We start from the raw sequence: 20,429 nt of genomic DNA on the forward strand, positions 1-20,429 counted from the left end.
GGTTATTGTTCAATGAGATTGACAGTTTGTGGAATAAGATTAGTGATATCATCTTAGTTCACACCTTTAGAGAGGGGAAAATGTCTCCGGATTGCCTTGTCAAATACGGTATTGGCAGAGCGAAGATGTTTTGGGCAAGGCAATGCAGAGTTGAATTTATGTTTCTTTGTTTTTATGTACTTGCGTCAACTTATATAATGTTTTTTTCTATATGGGATGTTGACCTATAAGGTGATATGGTTATACTGGTTGAAATGTTTCAGATTGTATTATGACTGTATTATGTAGTGGTTTGAATGCAGGTTACACTTGCATTCTTGTTTTTGGTTGCTTGATCAGAACTTGTATCTGTTTCTAATACTTTTAAAATCAACGTTTGAACTAGCAGAAAAACAAAAAACAAAATTGTTTAGTCCGAAGTAGAATAATTTTTATTCAGTGACCATGAGACATTGCATTTATGACAGGCCACAGAAAACTACAACTCCGCCATGATTCATGGACAATATGTTTTTTTATTTAATTAACAAATATGCCCCTAAAGTATATTCGTTTTCTCTATTAAGCCTCAGCACGCATCCAGTTGGATTTTTTTTTTCATTTGTACTCAAGTAAACTCTTTTTTTTATTTGCATAATGCCTAAATATGTCCTTAAATTATGTAAGAAAATTTAAATAAGTCCTTATTCTTTTATAACATTCAATCAAACTTTTATCCTTTTATTTTAGACTGAATAAACCTTATGACTAATAATTAATCAATTGCCATTAGTCAAAATGTTACTTATTATTTTATATCCACATGATACTAATATAGCATTGATGTGAAATGTGAAAAATACCATAATAATTTTATCATGCCAAATCAGCTTGTCGCGTCATCATCAATTATAAGTCATGGAATCCTTGTAATTCACACTTTGGTTTTTCTTATTTTGTTGCTGATGAGTGATAGTAGTTTTGTACCCGAGTAACAGAAACGTGATATGTTCTTTTTTTGGTAAGTGACAGCAGCCTCTTGAAACCTATAGAGTCGGGTCATGTTTTGCTTGACGGGTTAATCTTTATGTTCTGTCTATAGTACTTGATTATGTTCGAATGTTGAGTCATGGAATAGCATTTTTACTTTTATATATGGAAATGTGTAAATATTATGGATGATGGCCTAAGAGCATATATGAGCACTTGGGGTGCATTATAAAGCTACATGAAATGTATATGTATAGTTATTGTTAATGAAATGCGTATACATAGTTTTGATATGAAGTTCCATACTCGTGCATCGACGTCTATGCATGGATGCTTATGTTTATTGTGATAAATGTTTGATGTATGATAATGGAGGCTAATAAGCCCATTGTGATTGAATGATTGATGAACTATGTTAAGAGGCTTACTAGAGCCTAGTGGGCCATAGCCATATAGGACCTAGTGCTAGTCCTGATTTTCCTAAAAAATGAGATGTGACACAAAATGACTTGAAAAGAAAATGAAATGAAATAGTATGTTTTTCACTATGATTATGAATCGATGATTGGACTTTGTTAGGTGCCTTAGCTCTTTTGGCTATTATTAGATGCATTAGCATCTTTGGAAATGTTAGGTGCCTTATTACCTTTGGAAATTGTTGGATGATTTAGCATCTTTGGATTGGGTAGGTGCCCTGGCACCTTTGAGATTGTTAGGTGCCTTAGCACCTTTGGATAATGTTAGACCATGGTACCTATGGATTTGGTTAGGTGTCATACACCTTTGGATTTACGCCATGGACCTTAGCACCTTTGAATAGTGTTAGGTACCATAGTACCTTTGGATTTGGTTATGTGTTGTAGCACCATTGGATTTAGGCCATGGACCTTAGCACGAACAAACTCATGCTTTATTACTCTTGGAGGTTGGATTGATGCATATTTGTATGCGAGTCATTTTGCTCATATATTATGTTAGCTCATATGCTTATTTTGCAAATGCACCCATTACTATGGTTAAGCTGCATGGTTGCAAGGAATGTTTGAAAAGCTGATTATGAAATTGATTGAATCAGATCTCTTGGTAAAAAAAATGTTTGGTGCATTAATTGTGGAACCATTGATGTTTTGGAACCTTAGAATTGAGAGATTTGAAAAGGAAGTTGATTACAAGGCCAAAAGGGAGAAATTGGAGGCTTTCAAGGCAAAATTTTTAACTCTTGAAGTATTGGGATCGACCTCTAAGGATCATAGGGTCGATCCCTGGGCCAACAGAACACTCTGGAGTGTTCTGTGTTTTAAAAGATCACCCTCCTTTCAAGGAGTCAATCCCAACAGAATAGAACACATTGGAAGTGTTTTGTGTCATAAAGGATCGACTCCACATCAAGGAGAGATTGATCCCAGTAGTGAAAAATGCACTGCCTAGGGAATTTTAGACTTAATTTTAACGAGTTTATTTTCGCATCCTTAAACAAAGATCCTAAGGTACTTTGAGAATGATTTTGGCATTTTAAAGGAAATTTAATTTCCCTGCTTAAATACATTTGATCTGGTTTGAATTTGATTTGGAGATATGCATGGTTTGTAGAAATATGTTTATTCAAAACTCCTCCATATTTCTCGTTCCCCCTACCGTATTTGCTCACTAGGATTTTATACCTCACTACAAAAATATATATATATATATTTTTATTTTTAGATCCATAGATCTTTGGTTGGCTTACCTGGGGAGTCTTCTCTTTGCTAGCACTTGCTTGATGGACGTCAAGACATCTTGTAGAGGTTACCCACCTTTTGTTGAGTCACTCCGTTAAGTTCAAGTCATCCTTTGTTTTTGGTTAAATTTTCTATATATGTTTATACTTGGCTGTTGGTTGATGTACTATAGATTGTTATACGGATTTGTGAATTCGTTGGTTTTTAATAGTTTTACACATACACGTGTTTGAAAAAAAGTTATAGTTTCACAAAAGAAAAAATCGAGGAATTGTGAAGAATAACCTTCCTTGATAAGAGTATTTCAAAAATAACCATCAAAATAAATTTAACTATTTTTAACTATATTTAGCTATGATTTAATAAAAATACCTTTGAAACTATTTCAAATAAAGTAAACCATTGATCACAATTTCTCCTCATTTTTGCTTTTGATTTCTCCCCCTCACCATCTAACTCTATCTAATTTTATCGATTTTTCTCTTCGACATTCATCTGTTGTATTCCCGATTTCTCTCTCTTGCTCTTTTAAGATTTCAAGCGATGGTTTTGATGTGTTAGGGATGAGTGGTTATTTGAGAAATTTAATTTTTAAGTATTTTGGATGAAACTAAAATGAAAGAAATGATTACAGATGTTTGAAATAGTTTTTAATTGGATCAATTTGGGACCTCAACACTAATAAACTCAAGAATTTAAAATTTATAAACTTAGGGTTTTAAAGAAATTTTTTTTATTATTTTTAGTCGAAATAAGTATTTAGATAAGAAAATTTATATTTTGATTTATGAAGACATGTTAGAAACACTTTAATCGATGCCAAAATTATTAAAAAAAAAAACAAAAAGAAATGAAGAGAGTTGAGAGGATTAGAAGTTTTAGTTCGTAAATAATAATAACATTTTAGGAATTAAAGTATAACAAAATTTTTTTGAATATGACGTGTAACAATAATATTTTTTTCAACATGACACGTAACATGTTTTTATATATGGTGTGTAACAACAATTTTTTTTTTCAACGTGTTGTGTAACAATCTTTTTTAACCATAACGTGTAACATGTTTTTGTACGTAGTGTGTAACAACAATTTTTTTTTCAACATGGCATGTAACAACTTTTTTTAACTATGACGTATAACATATTTTTATACACGACGTAAAACAGTAATATTTTTTTTTAACATACCATGAAATAACCTTTTTAATTATGGCATGTAACATGTTTTTGTACATAACTTGTAATAATAATTTTTTTTAAATATGACGTGTAACAACTTTTTTTAATCACATGTTTTTGTACATGATGTGTAATATCGTATAATGATATGTAACATCATTAAGGGTAATTTTATTCAACTTAATTAAAAATAATTAAAATTATAAAGAGAATTATTTTTAAAAACATCTTATCTATAAAAGTTATTTTTAAAAATATCTCAAGGAAATATATACTTAGAGTATAATTATATAAACCTGCATAATTAATGAGATAAAGTTTTCTCTCAAATGTGATATTTGGTTATCCTTTGGATTTGGTATTTGAAACTTACTTAATTCGAGTGGTATTACCTGCTACGCCCTTGCGCCAATCATGACTGGAGATAGGTCGTGACACTGATACTGCTCTCGATGATACAAACAGCAGATACAATTCAGGTGTCCATTGAATTCTGAGGGTAGCTTGAAGATATTTTGGCACCACTTTAAAAGTGTCTTAAAGTCGTTTTGAATTCTAAGACTTTTGGTTAATTCAAGTGTCTTTACTTTTAAAAGTTGTTTTGAAGAACATGCTGCAGGATCTAGCCATGCCTTTGAAAGACTAAAGTATGCCGTTTTTTTTTTTTTAGCCATGACTTTGAAAGACTAAAGTATGCCGTTTTCCCTTTTTTTTCGTGTGTAAAAGCCTTAGGGCACCCTTGCTTGTAATTTTTTGTTATTTGGTTAACTCGCAATGTTCTTAACATCGGACAAACTCACGCTTATATTAGCTGTTGCAAGTGATAAATTTTAAATTTTACATGAAGTGCGATTAAAGGATAAATATAAATATAATCATATTATATTATATATATATATCAAATTTTATACATATAATAATAAAAAAATTAAAAATTAAGGGGTGGCGGCTGTCACCACCGCCACCCTTAGCTTCACTAATGGTCTGAGAATCAAATGTAGTTCCTTAGTTTTCAAATATTTCTTTCCATATTTTTCGTCAAATCACATTGAAAATCATTTAAATTTTTTACAAACCATAAACCTATCTTTATGTGTATGCTTAATTAAGTTCTTAGTTATACCTTCGTTTTGGATTAAGATGACTCAACAAGAATTTATTTGGCTGTAATTATTTTTTTTAAAAAAAATCTTCTTAAAATAATTTTGAAGTCAAATTTATTAAATAGATGATAAAAAGAGTAGAAGCAATGACCTGCATTTATTAACAGTGAAGCTATAGCACATTCGGATAAAGAGCCTTTTAAAAGGAGATAACAAGTAGATAATGCTATTGCAAGAGACTATAAGAGGCTAGCTAGTTCTCAAATAGATAGTGTAGATGGACCTGCCATTTCCTTATTTATTTTTTGTAAACTACTAAGATCATGAAGATTAAAGACAACAACCATTTTCACCTTGCAGAATGACCCCCACAACAGCTGATCTTTCAAATAAATTGCAGACCATCATAGGAAAGGTTGCACCTTAAAAACTAGTTTTGGGGCTGAAAAACTTTCCTATTACGCCGGCATTCAATATCTTGATGGCTTCCTCAGATTTAATACAAGAAGGTATCTTGTATTGGCTAATGGAAGCTCCCTTGGATACATAGAAATCCATGAGTGCATCAAAGGTTCCATGTTTTACCACCCGTATCTCTAAAGGAGCAATTATGTTGCTATTCCTAAGGGATTTATATGTGAAATCCAAAGACTCTTCCACTATAGAGCAGCATTGTTCCATTATCCTGGGATCAAGTTTTGGCAAATCATTACTTTCCTTCATCCTGAGCTCCCAAAATAATACATATCGACCTGGTGTCGAAGAAGTGTCAGCGTAGCTACTGCAAAGGGCCGAAACAAAGCCAAGTGGATCTAGGAATAGTTTTGCATTTGTGATCGCCTTCAAAAGGTCTGCTTCACTTGTTTTGTCCAAATCAATACTCAAAACAACATTTTGGCGTTGCACAAATTGGAATTGAGGTGTGTTATTGTAGAAACCAGTTGCCTTGAGAATATCTCCAACTTTGTATCGATATAGGCCTGGAAAGACAATTAATACACAAAGTGATCTTAACCAAAAAATCTGATTAAAACTTTCCTTTGTATTGTTTGTTAAAATATGATTAAAATCTAAAGAGGGAAATCATACCTGCCATAGTTGTGACAACAACTTCATAGCATTGACCTATCTTCACATTCGTGAGATCAACAGGTTCAACATTTCCATTCTTATTTGTCATCTCAATGGACTCTTTTTCAGAAACAGTATTGTTAAATTGCCAGTTCTTGTGCCTTTTCTCCACTGGCTTTATTCAGTGGAAGAAATTCAAAGTAGGCCATATTCGAGAGAAAGGTGTGAGACATCAAAGGGCTTGCTTAGAGTTTTAAATTGATCCCAAAAGTAGCTTCAGAAGACGCATAAAGTGGTGAAACTAAAGGAATCCCACCCATAAGACTCAAGTAATGAAATGTATTGGCTCATACTACTGTAATGATGGAACTAATATGCTTTGCTTTAGGCCAGAGTTTTTTAATTATCCCTTCCCATGATTTATCATCACATATATGTTCTATTGAATCAGCCAATTCAGGATTCGGGCCAGTGAGGATTAATGACACGGCATTTTTGCAACCAGGGTCAGTAATCCAATCGCTAAGGCCACCTGTTCGTATGTTAGAGCACAGCTCCTTCCAGTAGTCTTTCAAAAACTTGATGGTCCTTGCAAAAACAGATGCGAAGATCAACTCAATCCTTACAACCTCATCACGCTGTAATAAACCTGTAAGTAATTGGCAATACATGCTTTGCTTGTTGTCCAAGCACAGGATCGTGTCAATAGGACTTGTGAAAGTATTAGCACGACCATTTTTGAAGCTATTGCTCTGAAAGTAGCTTGTTGTGTACAATTTTGCCATTAGACCAGATGGAGTTTCAATTTCTGGTTTTACAAAAAAGAGGCACATCGTTTTCCCTTCGTCTAAGCAGTCAAAATGTCTGTAGTATCATTATCATTAAACAAAAAAGAAAATGTTAAGTTTAACTAGTTTAGTTGTTGGGCCGACTTTGTAAAACTTCACCTTAACAACACTTATAATACAACTTACTTTTTCATCACAAGGTCCTCCAGGGTAGGTTGTAACATCCTTTGCTCAAAACTTTCTGCAGTTGAAGGTATCAACTTTGGTTGCCCTCCTGAAGTACCAGTGCTGCATCAAAGGTAAAGAGTTTGCTTCGAAGAAATACGGAATTCTTAAGGAAAGAAAGAAGAAAGAAAAGAAGAGAAAATCAAACCTAAGAGCAACTTTTATACCTCAGGATGAACTGGGTGATGGGATCAGCTAAAAGGATATCTGAAGGCTCCCCGTTGGCAATACGATCGATGTAAGGCCTGAGATCTTCATAAGTCACAATGGGAACATTTCTTTTGAAGAGTTGCTTGTCAGCTTGGCCATTGAGGAAGCCCCTTAGATATTCTGTTCCTGCATTTCGTTTTAATATATCCTCTAACAGTTTTTCTTGTATTTGATGAGCATTGGTGGTCAGTTCCTCTAACATTTTCAGCCCATCTTCACACTTCTTTGTTTCCATCTGACGAGCCATGAGAAAGAGACTTTGATGAGCCGAGAGAAAACTAGAAGAGAAAAATCCCAGTATGCAGATTGAATGGCGTACATACTCTTATGGCTCCTATTTAAAGACTAACATTAGTGAGTTGGATTGTGTTTTCGTTGACTTCAAAATTGCCAACCAGAGATTATATCTCTCTATCTACCTAAGCTAACTGTGGTCGCTCTATCTATGTATAGTTTACATAGCTTTCCTCTACATATAAAAAAACTAAATATGGTCATGTAAGCAGCATATGACCGTCCAAGTGAAACAAATTTCCTCCCCAGCGTCAAACAAGTCCATATTTTTTTGGTTAGGTGGAAATTAAAATGTCCATGCTCCCATAATTTTGCCACCTAGATGTTACATGGTTGGGATTTATGCCACATTGGCATCCACATGGATGTCCAAGTGGCATTGAAGTGGTGAATTTCATTAAATTTTCATAATGTCAGACTTAAAAAATAAATTTGGAACATTTTTAATGGTAGCAGATTCAAGAATTGATTTTTATCTAAAAAATTTTATGATGTGAGGCTTCAATACAAATATAAATCGTTGAAATAAAAAATGTTGACCTTGAGTAAGTTTCATTTTTCTTCATTAATAGTTTACTAATGTATTTAAATTTCTTAAATCATATAAAAAAAATCCTTGATTCCTTATTAAACTCCATTTTAGACTAGAAACAAATACTGAGTTACCTAAACATTTCAATTGGCTCAGTTGTTTTTATTATTTTTATTTAATTTTTTTATAAAAATAATCAAAAGTAAAATGTCAAAATTAAAATAATTAAAAACAATAAACAATTAGTATTGTGAACTAAACTTGAATATGTAGTTGTTAATTGAACATAAAGAATTAGGCAAAGTTAATTAATGGAGGGTTTGGTAATATATGGTAGCAAACCAAACTCGTGCTTCTTTGCATTTTAATCGATATTAATTGTTCTGGTATTAATTATAATAATAGCCCGTTTGCTCCCCATGCCAAATTTTTCTTATCCTAATTCCTAAGCATCATAAGTCTACAATGAGCCACATCTAGTTAATTAAATCCCATTTTCTGTAGCCATAAGAAATTACCAACTAATTTCATCATAATAATAGCAACCCATTGATCATTAATAACATCAATAAGATAGATATTCAACATAATTATAATAATAAAGTGAGAATATATATTCAAAATAATAATAACAATAATAATAAAGGCAATTTATAACAATTTTTGAACTATAATTATTACTAGGCATAATACCTAAAAAGCACTTAAAATATTTTTAAAAAATCCAATACGTTCTATTATTGTTTTCAATTAAATGCTTATACTTAATTTTAAAATTTTATTTTCAATCAAATAAGTTTTTATATCTAATGGTTAATTAACAGTTATTAATCAAAATATTATTTACAATTTTATCTCGAATGGCACTAATGTAACATATTGACATATTATAATTAATAATAATATGACGCCTTAATATCACATGATTATATTGTTATGTGATATTAATTTTTCACTTCCATTCCATAGCTGCATCAATACCATGTGAGGCTGAAGAGATTTGGAATCTCGGAAAGCAATTGGGCTTCTTTCCTCAAGGAGGGAGACAAACTTGCCATAGACAAGCTTATCAGCCTTAAATCAACCGACACCCAATAATGACGTATCTCCATTTTGTCTGCCTTTTTTATTTTATTTTCCTAATAATTGTTCATGGTGTTAGTATTCTGGCTTGTGTCATGCCTCTCTTGGATGCTATTATATTTTTTGGTTACAACTTTTTGCATAGACCTCTTTATGCGTTCATGGTGTTTGGAAATCCAATTGGTTTATATCTCTTTTTCATCCAATTGGCAGTATCCTGTTCTTCTGTTCTTTCAACACTTCTGCCAGGGTTTTATGAATTTGGAATACTACAAGGTCTTCTTTCTCATTTAGCCATATTGGTTTCTGTGAATATGCCATTTTATGTTTCAATGCTTGTAGCTTATGGTCACAGTTTGAATTGAGGTGTCAAGTAATGTATGATATGCTGAACTTCAAAGATTGCACTATGGTTGGACCTGGAATAAATATTGCCACAAGTGTTTAATACATAGATCATAGAACTTTGTAATTATATATATAGAAATTAAATTTTAAATTAGAGAAAGTTGTTACTGATTTACCAAGAACTTGGATAAAATTAATATCAGATTAACTAATCACCAAGGGTGTTGACATATGTACCTTCGATATTCATTCGATTTTTATAAGGGTAGATCAATAGAGAAAGTGTTCAACAAAAGATTGATTTTATGAAAACACGTGTCGATCCATTTCAAAAAATCTTAAGACCAACGCTACATGGATGGTCTATAGTCTGGACTTCAAGACCATCTACTTGGATCATGCCAATATCACGACATGTGGGTTCAAATCATAGAAGATGCTCGGCACATGACACTAAGCTTTACCTTAACCAGTGAAACCTTATTTTGCAAATGAACTTTTTAACCTAAAGAAAGTTAAAATTTAGAATACTACTCTTTCATATATTTTAAATTTTAAATTAAACTATTATAGAAACCAACATGAATTGTTTTCTTCAAATTTATATTACCTTTACACAAATACACAAAATTTTATTTGACTATAATTTTTTAAAATTCCTTTTCACTAATTTTCTATATATTTATCTTCAAAATATATAATTTTTCCTGAACCACCTCCATATAAAATTTTTAACTTCACACATATGATGGATATCACATCAATAAGAAATAGGACAGATCTTGAGTTTATAAATAAGGACTTTCTTTTACCTATCAAGGATGTTTTTGGGTTGAAAATGTAAACCCATGATGAGTTGTATCAAAGCAAATTAAAATCTTTATTAACGTAGAATCCCCACAAAAGATATCTGGATCAAGGTAAACTCATTGGAAGCATGTATATGTGACACATAGGCCTATCAATTTAAGAATGAAAAGGCTACACCAATTCAACTACACTTAACCTTTATATTACCTTTTATACATATTCTTTGTATACCTCTTCCCTCACTCAACCTAGGTCGGCTGAGTTAGGTAACCATTAAAGCCAGTGTTGCGTGTCGTGGTCAAAGCACAAAAGGAAGTTTTAGCAAAATTGATGGCAAGAGAAATTTACAAACCACAATACATATTCTGCCTGTCCTTATTTTCAATAAGAATTCTGACAAATTTGAAGTATATTTATGTTGGGTTTCATAATGTTTCCTAAATACATAAAACTTAGACTTATATTACTAAAACCAAACTAGCTAATAAATAAATAAAACGTAACTCGCATGAACAATTGAAATAGCATGATGATGCATTATAGTTTGGCCATGCATCATGACGCTTGGCTATTGATGCAATTATGGAATATTTATTGAAGACCTATCAATATATAAGAAAAAAATAGTGAAATATCAACAATAAATTATTAATGGTGAATTTACACTTGTAAATCAATAAAGAAAAAACTAGAAACTAAAGTGGAAAAGCATTAACACTCTTCTAGATTGAAGACAAACAAGTTCATATCTAATTTAGAGAACTAACAGAATTAGCAAGCACACTAAATTAATCACAAGTCCAAGAAAACGATGTTAGATTTTTTAGTAAAATCTTTATTTGGACTTACATTATTTATTTTTTGTATTTTATCAAAATAAGGTTAAGATAATTTGCTCTTGATAAAGTGACAATATTTTTGTCCATAATATGATCTAATAAAGTGGACTAGACTCCAATGTTATATGTAGGCTTAAAAGTGTAGGCTTGTGTTGGAAATCCTAAATCCTATGATGGGTGAGACTAGGGATTCACTATATAAGGTAAAGTTAAATCTCCTCTTTTGTTTACAAAGACATAAAGATCTCACCCATTGGAGAGTCATAAAGAAAAAGAGAAGATCCTAATGCATTGAGTACCAACAATTAATTTGGTCAGTATAATATTTCCACTGTTAAACTATAAATCAGAAATCAAGTATAATATTTCCACTGTTAAACTATAAATCAGAAATCAGGTACGTTCTAAATTCCTACTATGTTAGATCTTCAATTAGTATAAATTATTTATACATAATTCAATTGATATTAGAGCCAACATGGTTAGGATATAGAACCCTAAGAAATTATAAATTTATTACATAAATTATGACTACATGTTAAGATCTTATGTGGTACTTGAAATTTATGTAATTACATCATTAAAATACATAATTATCTTTGTATAACGCAATTAGATCTTGTGCATGCTTAATTGATGATATATTATTCACCATATAGGTGTTTGATCGAATTACATCTATGTAATTGAATGAAATTGAATTTGATAAATTGGGTTTTTCAAGGATTGTGATTTTTTAACAATTTTAAGCCAAAAACAATTTGATTTAGGTAATTTTGTTAAGTTACCTTGGGTTTATTATTTCTAGATGATTTAAAATTGTTATTGAAGCCGTAAAGCTTGATTTGAGTCGAAATTGGATAAACCCAACATTGGTAGAGTTTAATTCTCCAACTGACCCATAACTTTCACCTTCCTTTCTTTGATCCACAACCTTTTTATCCATGCCCGGCCTATCTTTCATTTGTTCTAGGCTTTTCCTTATATCGCTCTCCTTTCTTGGGCCTTTATTTTTCTCATCAGTATTTTCTCCCTCCATCCCTAATCCCTTTTTTTCCTTTCCCAAGTGTTTGCTATCTCTTCCCTGTCGCCTTTTTTCCATCACCTTTCTAAGTCTCGAGCTTTGTACCCCTTCTCCTTTTTCCACTCTGCTTTCCATAATTGGATCTGTCTCCTTCTCACTACCATCTATCTTAACACTCCTTTGATAGCCTTAATTAGCATAATGAAACTTCTCCCGTAACAGGATATTGCTTTATATTACCCATAAGCTAAACAAGCTTTCTAGTTAAGAAATCTCATTAAAGAATTATTGTTGGTTGACTCTATTGCTAGACCCATACAGTTATATTGTGATAACACTACAATGGATTTGTTTAATAATAGTAATAATAATAATAAAAGTATCACAAGGGCTAAGCACATACAGATAAAATATTTGACAATTATAGAATTTATAAAAAAGGGTGATATTTCAATAAAGTATATTTATACTAATGATATTATTATTGATATTTTTACCAAGGGACTGCACCCTGTCAATATCAAGAAACATATTTGACATGAGCATTGAAGAGTCTATTAATGTACTTGGTTAGTGGGAGGATTTGGCATTATTTTATACTTTGTGCACAATTGTTTGAAACACATCCTTGATGATGTAGATGGATTTATTATGAATAATGATTATTCAATTATATTCAGTTATAAAGATTTTATGTATGTACATATATATTTGCATATATGAAAACTTAAGAAGTGTGTCAATCTCAAGCATAAGTTGGGACATAAATTTACAACTTTAAAAGTATGTCTTTGACACATAAAGTATAACTTGAGATAAGTAATGCAGACATACAAGTTTACTAAGTAAACCATAAAGTATTTCTCTTGCAAGTATGGGTTGCATAAAGTAGAGAATAAATGACTAATAAAAGAATACAACACATGAATATAGATCATTAAAGAAGTGTTGTTATTCATTGCTATAAGATTGAATGGTATATGCGATTATAGTTGGTGCTATATCTTTGTAGATGAAGTCACTACTATTTTTCTATATCACAAAATTTTATTAGACAGAATGGTACTTTGAATAGTCTCAAGACCAGTTTTTTTTTTTTTACAATTAAGCCGGTAATGTTTTTATTGTCTTAGCCTATGAGTCAATTTCAAGAATTTTTTTTTAAATTTAAATTTAAGTAATGTAGTCCAAGTGGGAGATTGTTAGATTTTTTAGTAAAATCCTTCTATGGACTTGCATTATTTGCACCTTTACTGTGTTGTTAATCATGACTCTAGACTTATCCTTACTTGGTTTCTCTTACTTATGGATCTCTTTAAGTTTATGTTGTTCTAGCCAAGTCTTATATTTAAGACAATCTTGCTTCTTAAGTCTTTTTTCTTGCAAAATAAATATTTATGTTCCGTCTTGAAGACAACTTTAGGACTCCTTACATTGACAAATTAACCAGGTTCTTTTTTTTGTCCTGAACCTTCTAGGAGTATTAAATTTAATGACCATCTTAATGGTGTACTTCCTAGATCTTCCTATCCCATCATAACTTATGGAATAAAATCCTTTTTAAAAAAGTGTCAATTTCAACATTTGATGACACCCTATACCTCAATGCTACTGTAGTTGAGAACTTCTTTATTTTAGTAATATTAGGAAATCCAAGTAATAGGTGTACAAGGATCGACCTCTTAACAACAAGTAGACAATATTTATTGGATATCTCCCACGCCTCAAAGGCTTTCTTATCATTTCCAGAGGGGTTTAAAAATTTAAACAATGCAACTTAATTATAGTAAATAAGGTAATCAAAATATTTCAAAACCATAAATGAATATATCCAAAAGGTCTCGGCATGTAAACACCTGTGGGTTGAATGCATGACATGTCACAAAAGCGGTCATGAGAATATAACATAACTTTGTAACTTACCACCTTTGGGCAAATAAACTACTAAAGTTAGCCAATCCTCACACACATGCTTTTTTGTGTTACCCTCCTATATATAAAATGATATTTTTTAATTTATAATATCTATTTTTAAATTCTTCTTCCTTTATTTGCTCCTTTCTTAGCCTCAATTTCCTTCAAAGAATACACAAGAAGTTTATTATGTGAGTGTCTTAATAAAGTCATGAGTCTTATATGTTGTTTACATCTCAAAAAACTAGAAGAATAAATTTTTTTTATTTTAATAAAAAAAGTCTCATTTGAATATTTAGTTTTAAGCCTTTGAGGTTATTAAGCTGTTTCTGTGACTGAGTTAGGTGACCATTCAAGCCAGGGTGTTGTGGTTGTTGGTTTCTCTAAGTTGAATGTGAAATTTTAATTTTTGATACATCAACAACAATTGTTACTTAATTTAAAAACCAAAGATCTGCCGTAAGAAAACTATAAATCAAGATATGGGTACATCAAAAGCAATACAAGTTCTTCACCTCCAAAAATATTCAGCCTTCTTCTTTTTGAGGCTTTTTGTTTTTTGAAAAATTGTTGCAAATTAATTCTTACGGTCAACTAATTAAGTGGTAATCTTTATCTATATGGATATACTAATGGACTTCGATTCACTAGACCTAATCCATAATTTAATAGGAGTTATATATAAAATCCAAAAAAAGAATATGCGTGAAATCCTTAGGGATCTTTGTCTCTAGCCATGGGCCTAAGTCCATGTAATCTCATGACTAATATTTTACTTAGAATTTCATTTAATCTAACATTAGTGTTTAATTTCTTAAATTAATTAAGAAATCTTATTTACCCATTAATTACAATAATGTCCATTAACACATTGCAATTGACCTATGTAGATTAAAAAATTATCAATGAAGTCCTTCTCATCATAATCTTTACTAATTAGTTCTTTCACCATGGCATATTCCTTATGGGCTTTATATATAAACAATTTTCACTATCACATCCAACTCATGTAGTACCAATTCCTAATTTTCATTTTTGTTGGATTTTGAAAAAATATTTTTCTTCAAAAACACTTATATATAATATTAATATGAATAATATAATTCTAAAACATTTTTTAGAAAACACACTATTTGGATTTCTTGAGTCCAGCAATTTTATGAAAATTGGTTGAATATTTTTCTGAATAGAGAATGGTGAATCTTTTATTGAGCATCCAATATAATTTATTTAACATTTACATAACCCAACGTATGAAGGTATAGCCTTTAAATTCAACATCACCTATTGACAACATTAAAATCTAAATAAATTATATTGACCTCTTAAGTTTAAAGACAATCAATAAATTGTAATAAAACTCATTTTAATTATTGACAGTGATAAAATTATATGGTGCTATTTACTTAGATCATGTTCACTGTATGTTTATCATACACTACTACACTCACTTGTTTGCTATAAGGTCACTATCTTAATGGTGGAGTTAAAACATTCTATTTTTTTTTTATAAAGGTATAATGAGTGTAGGGTTTTAACATTTTGTTACATTTAACTTAAAACAATTTTGACGAACAAGGAACTTAAGGACTATGACTCTCCTTTTAAAACTTCATCAATTATTAGTATAGTTTTTGTACAATATTATCAAATAATTTATAATTATATCATATATGTCATAAATAAATTAAAAAATCTATTAAAATATAATATATATATATATATATGACATTAATAATTGATGTAGTAATTATTTATCTAATAAATAAATACTATCAAAAAAGGCAGTCTCACAGACAAAACTAATTGTGTTGGTAATTACTTGACAGGTTCCCACAAATGGGACCGTTAAGTTCAATTTTGACGAAGCACCGAGTGGCACTCGAGAAAAGGTTGGAATCGGAGAAATTTTCAAGGATGGGAATGGTCGTATACCGATTTTATGCTCCTTGATTGCGGGTGTTACTGACACGAACACAGCTAAACCCAAAGCAATATGGAAAGCTCTCACTAGGTTATTTTTGAAAGCAACTCCGAGAATGTTGTGAAATGGGTGTTGGATCCATCTGCTGCTCGCTAGAAATTAAGGTCCATCGTGATCCAAAATGACTTCTTTAAATCAAGGCGTAAAGAATGGGACATTGTTAAAATTCCAAGATCAGCCAATGATACTGATGACTCCTTGGCCAAGTCAAGGGTGCAAAGATTAGAAGACCTTATTTGGGTGATTTGTGATAATGGAAATGAGTCTTAGATGCTGGTTTGATGCTTTGTTTGCCTGATCCGATATCCTTGTGTGTGCCTGTGTTGGCTGGATTTCAGTTTTGTTATGCTTGGTATTGTTGATTTAATTTTCTGGCTGGTGATGTGCAGGGGGACTCAAAGATCAGTGGTTTCCATATGGGAGATATGGGGTTATGCAATGAGGGCTAGTTGCTGTTTTGATGTTTTGCTTGCCAGGTATGGTATCTTTGTGTGCCTTGGATGGATTTCACTTTTGTTATGTTCGTATTCTGGGGATGTGGATTTTCTACTGGCGAGGTTCAGGGGATTCCTTGGCATAGATTCATTTCTACTCTTATCTATGGTAGGGGCTTGCTCCATCAAGCCCTGTCCTGGTCTGATTTTTTTTTAACAGGTTTGCTATCCCTTTTGATATCTGCATTTTTTGTTTCATGATTAACATATCAACTTTTAAAAAGAAAAATTCTGTTTGCTCAAACAGTTGTGTTTAACTGAAAATCATATCTCTATTTATAAAATCATTCAGCTATTCCCTATTTTCCTTTACCTTTCAACTTTGCTCAGATCCACGCCTTCAAGAAGTTGTCAACACTTAATTGAAACAAAATTATCGATAAACCAAATCCTCTGCTTAATTCCTCCCATTTCCCCCATTCTTTCTAGCACTTCTTCTTCATCTCCTGTTGCTTTCAAACCTAAACTCCCATACCTCCATAATCTCCCCCTTTATAATTCTATTTCTATCTTGAACATCAATGTTAAACAAGGAATTGTTTGTGATTTCCATCTCCTTATCATCAATTTTTGTTTGTTTGCTTTTCCCTCTGTTTGTTTTCTTCGTTCCACCACCCAAGTTACTTTCAATTTCATTGATAAGCCCAGATTTCCTGTTCTGCAACATCCCCTCTTCTTTATGCCATTGTTCTTCCCTTTCTGTACCCTTGCAAGCCGAGCCATCCTTCTTGCCTTCGAAATTCAAATTTCCTTCCTTTTCCCTCTCTTTTTCAATTTCCAACATGGCATTTTCTGTTGATATTTCATTGCCCACGTCACCTATGTCATCCACCTCTTCACTTATTTCCATGTCATCATCTTATTCCTCCATGCCTTCTTTATTTTCTGATCTTTTATTCTTCCTTTCCTCTCCTTCCATGCATGCTTTTGACTACTCCTTTTCTCTATATTCCTTCCATCCCTGGTTTCCATCGTTGCATTCATCCACTTCCTCTTCTTCTCCTTTCTTTTTTCAATTCTCTGAAACTCCATAGCCTTCACCTTGTAACTCCTCTCTCCCACCTGTAGTTCAATCACCTCTTCAATCTTTTTTTCATTTCCATAACCATGATTGCCACCACTAAGTTGTTACAGTCTAGTGTATCCTCCTTAACTCTTGCAAGTCCACCCCAACATTTTGCCAGCCTTTCAAAAGTTTCATAACACAATGCATGTTGAGGCACTCCCTCACCGTTACCCATTTGAGATTAACTGGAGTAACGAACTCCTCATTCCACTTATAACTGGATAAGAACCATTTTTTCAATTCTTTTCATTTCTCTGTCAAAGCTTCCTTGTACTCCTCATCATCTTCAAATGGTATCAAGTAATTTTTTGGTGTTATATTCCTTACTTTGATCCTCCACAGTACCACCATATGTAAGTACTCTTGCATTACTTTCTCCTCCATACAATACTCGACTTTTGCTATTACGCTCTTCCTCAACCATTGCAAATTTGCCTCCGTACCTCTCTTTCGCATCTTCTTCCAGTTTCCTTTAAACGTTCTCTTTCACTCTCCTATTGTATCTCACTTTTCCTTTCGTACCTTACCACCCATGCATATGTTTCTTTCTTTCTGTTTTTTCCATGTTCCTTCTCACCATATTCCCACCACTTACTAATTGTTTTGCTCTGGTTTTCTTCTCTTCCTCCATATTTTGCTAAATTCACCCTTATGCTTTGATCTAGAAGCCATGACCCGTTCAACGCTACCACTGCGTTTCTTGCTTCCATTGCTTCTCCATACCTCACAAACCCGAATCTCTTCCTTGCCCAGCTTCATTTTCTTGCAATGAAGATATCCTTCACATCACCGCACCTTTCAAACACCCTTTGCAACGAGCTTTCGTCCACTATTTTTGAGATGTTATTGACAAAAACCGACACCAACCTCTCCACAAACCTCTTGTTTCTCTCCATTCCTACACTATGAAATTGTTGAAAACTAATTATTAACCTGGAGAATTTTTGAAACGAGTGAAGGAGCACAAGTTTTGTTGGAAGAAGAAAAAGTCTATTTTGAGAGTCAAAACGGGGAGTTTTGGGTCCAGTTAGTTTTTTTTTCTCTAAACGTCATGTGATGGTGTCGTTTTGTCGAGTCTGTTATTTTGTAACACCAAAGCATCTCTTTGATTTGTCGTTTTGGTTGTTTGGTTTAGTAATCATTTGAGTCATCTCTTTAAAGGTCTAATGGCTATTTTAAGTTTAGTTAGAGTTAGCCGTTGGTTCTTCACAACAAACTCTCAGTTTCTGTGATTAGTTGTTGGGTGATCCTATTTTCTTGCATTTGTAGTTTCTCCATGCCAGATCTACGAATTTGTTTTTCAAAATTTTCAAATTGTTTGTATAAAAACTTGATGTAAAAGGAAAATCAGTAGTTTTTCCCCTCTTTATATCTTTTCTCTGGTTTTCCTCTCTGTTTCATGTTTATTCTGAGAAATTTCGAGAGAAATCTGTGTCTGTTAACTCAGTTGGCATCTCTGCTGTACATGCAACTAATTTGTCTACCAAGTATCGCAAGCTTTTGCTTAGGGGATCACAACTTTCAATTCCCAGCCTTGCAAAAGGTGATTCATACAATTTTGTTTGATTTATATATATGGGAATGAGGCCAAAATAAATTTAAAAAAAAAGCGCATGCCACAAGAAACATCAAGTAACCATTTTATCAAAAAAAGACATGAAGATATCTCCAATAAAGATTTAATTTTTCTTCCTTTTTATTTTTTTTGGCCAAAGCTTAAATTTTGTTTAATCACATGTACATGTTTTCCAAGTGACGTAGGAGATGTATTTGTTTATTAAGAGAAAAGCGTTTGCTATAATAATTAAGATCACATGTTGAGCCAAAAAAATATATTATTGACATCTCAATGTTATAATGTTCCTACCATTTTGTTTCTGTTAATTATATATTTATTCTTATTTAGTACCTAAAGCATAATGCCACTATTGCAGCCGAGTTCAAATTGGACAAGCATACCAACTCTCTACTTTTCTCTTTTTCTTTTCTTTTACAACTTTGAAAACATGTTCTATCAATGTGAGTCCCAAACCATTGATGTTGTGGGTCATTTCTCTTTGATTTCTTGTGCCAGGTTTCATTTTCCAAATAGTTAATCCTATTCTTTCTGCTGGTGTGCTTCGCTAGTAAATACACCCCAAAAGAGCTAGACTTTTCTACAGCAGCAATATGAGTTAATTATTTTCAGCTAAATATTATTGTTATCCGATGGCAACAAATGAGTATGGAGCTGATGGACTGAAGATGATGGAGGAACTGACCATCAATGCTCATCAAGTACAAGAACAGGTGCTGGGAGAGATACTTGAGCGAAATGCAGAAACAGAATATCTGAAGGGTTTCCTCAACGGCCAAACTGGCAAGCAACTCTTCAAAAACAATGTCCCCGTTGTTAGTTACGAAGATATCAAGCCTTACGTTGATAGGATTGCTAACGGGGAGCCATCAGACATCCTTTTAGCTGAACCTGTGATTGAGTTCCATCAAAGGTGTGAATTTATCGCCACTGCTTTTTTTATTATTATTATTTTATTTTTTTGTTTCATTTTTCGCCCTGCTTCCCTCCTTAGTCAATCCTGTTGGACCTGCAGCTCTGGCACTAGCGGAGGGCAGCCAAAGTTAATACCTGCCACGGCTGAAATTTCAAAGAAGAGGGCAGTATTTCATACCCTGTTAGGGTCTGTGCTGGACAAGTAAGAATCTGAGCCCCAATTTTGCTACAGTTTATATATATATATATCCGAGGCTTAGTTTAATTCAAATTCTAATAAAATAATCA

At 32.3% G+C, this 20,429-nt stretch overlaps 1 protein-coding gene and 1 pseudogene across 2 annotated transcripts in view; one reads left to right on the forward strand and one right to left on the reverse strand.

Annotated features, from left to right (window-relative positions):
* Positions 1-4,990: 4,990 nt before the first annotated feature.
* On the reverse strand, positions 4,991-7,554 carry LOC110419327 (indole-3-acetic acid-amido synthetase GH3.17-like; annotated as a pseudogene). The gene is made up of 4 exons (XR_016351405.1): positions 7,220-7,554; positions 7,014-7,115; positions 6,058-6,903; positions 4,991-5,948 (listed from the first exon to the last, which is right to left on the reverse strand). The product of XR_016351405.1 is annotated as an indole-3-acetic acid-amido synthetase GH3.17-like (transcript).
* An 8,795-nt stretch (positions 7,555-16,349) lies between these two features.
* Positions 16,350-20,429, forward strand: part of LOC149527008 (uncharacterized) — a 5,196-nt gene continuing 1,116 nt past the window's right edge. The window contains exons 1-3 of the mRNA XM_089783919.1: positions 16,350-16,566; positions 19,839-20,139; positions 20,242-20,343. Coding sequence (XP_089640045.1) covers positions 16,551-16,566; positions 19,839-20,139; positions 20,242-20,343 — 419 coding nt within the window. The 5' untranslated portion in view covers positions 16,350-16,550. The remainder of the gene's footprint in view (positions 16,567-19,838; positions 20,140-20,241; positions 20,344-20,429) is intronic.

Source organism: Theobroma umbraticum, unplaced genomic scaffold (genome assembly GCF_002168275.2).
Source record: "Theobroma umbraticum cultivar Fairchild unplaced genomic scaffold, ASM216827v3 scaffold_67.0, whole genome shotgun sequence".
NCBI lineage: Eukaryota > Viridiplantae > Streptophyta > Magnoliopsida > Malvales > Malvaceae > Theobroma > Theobroma umbraticum.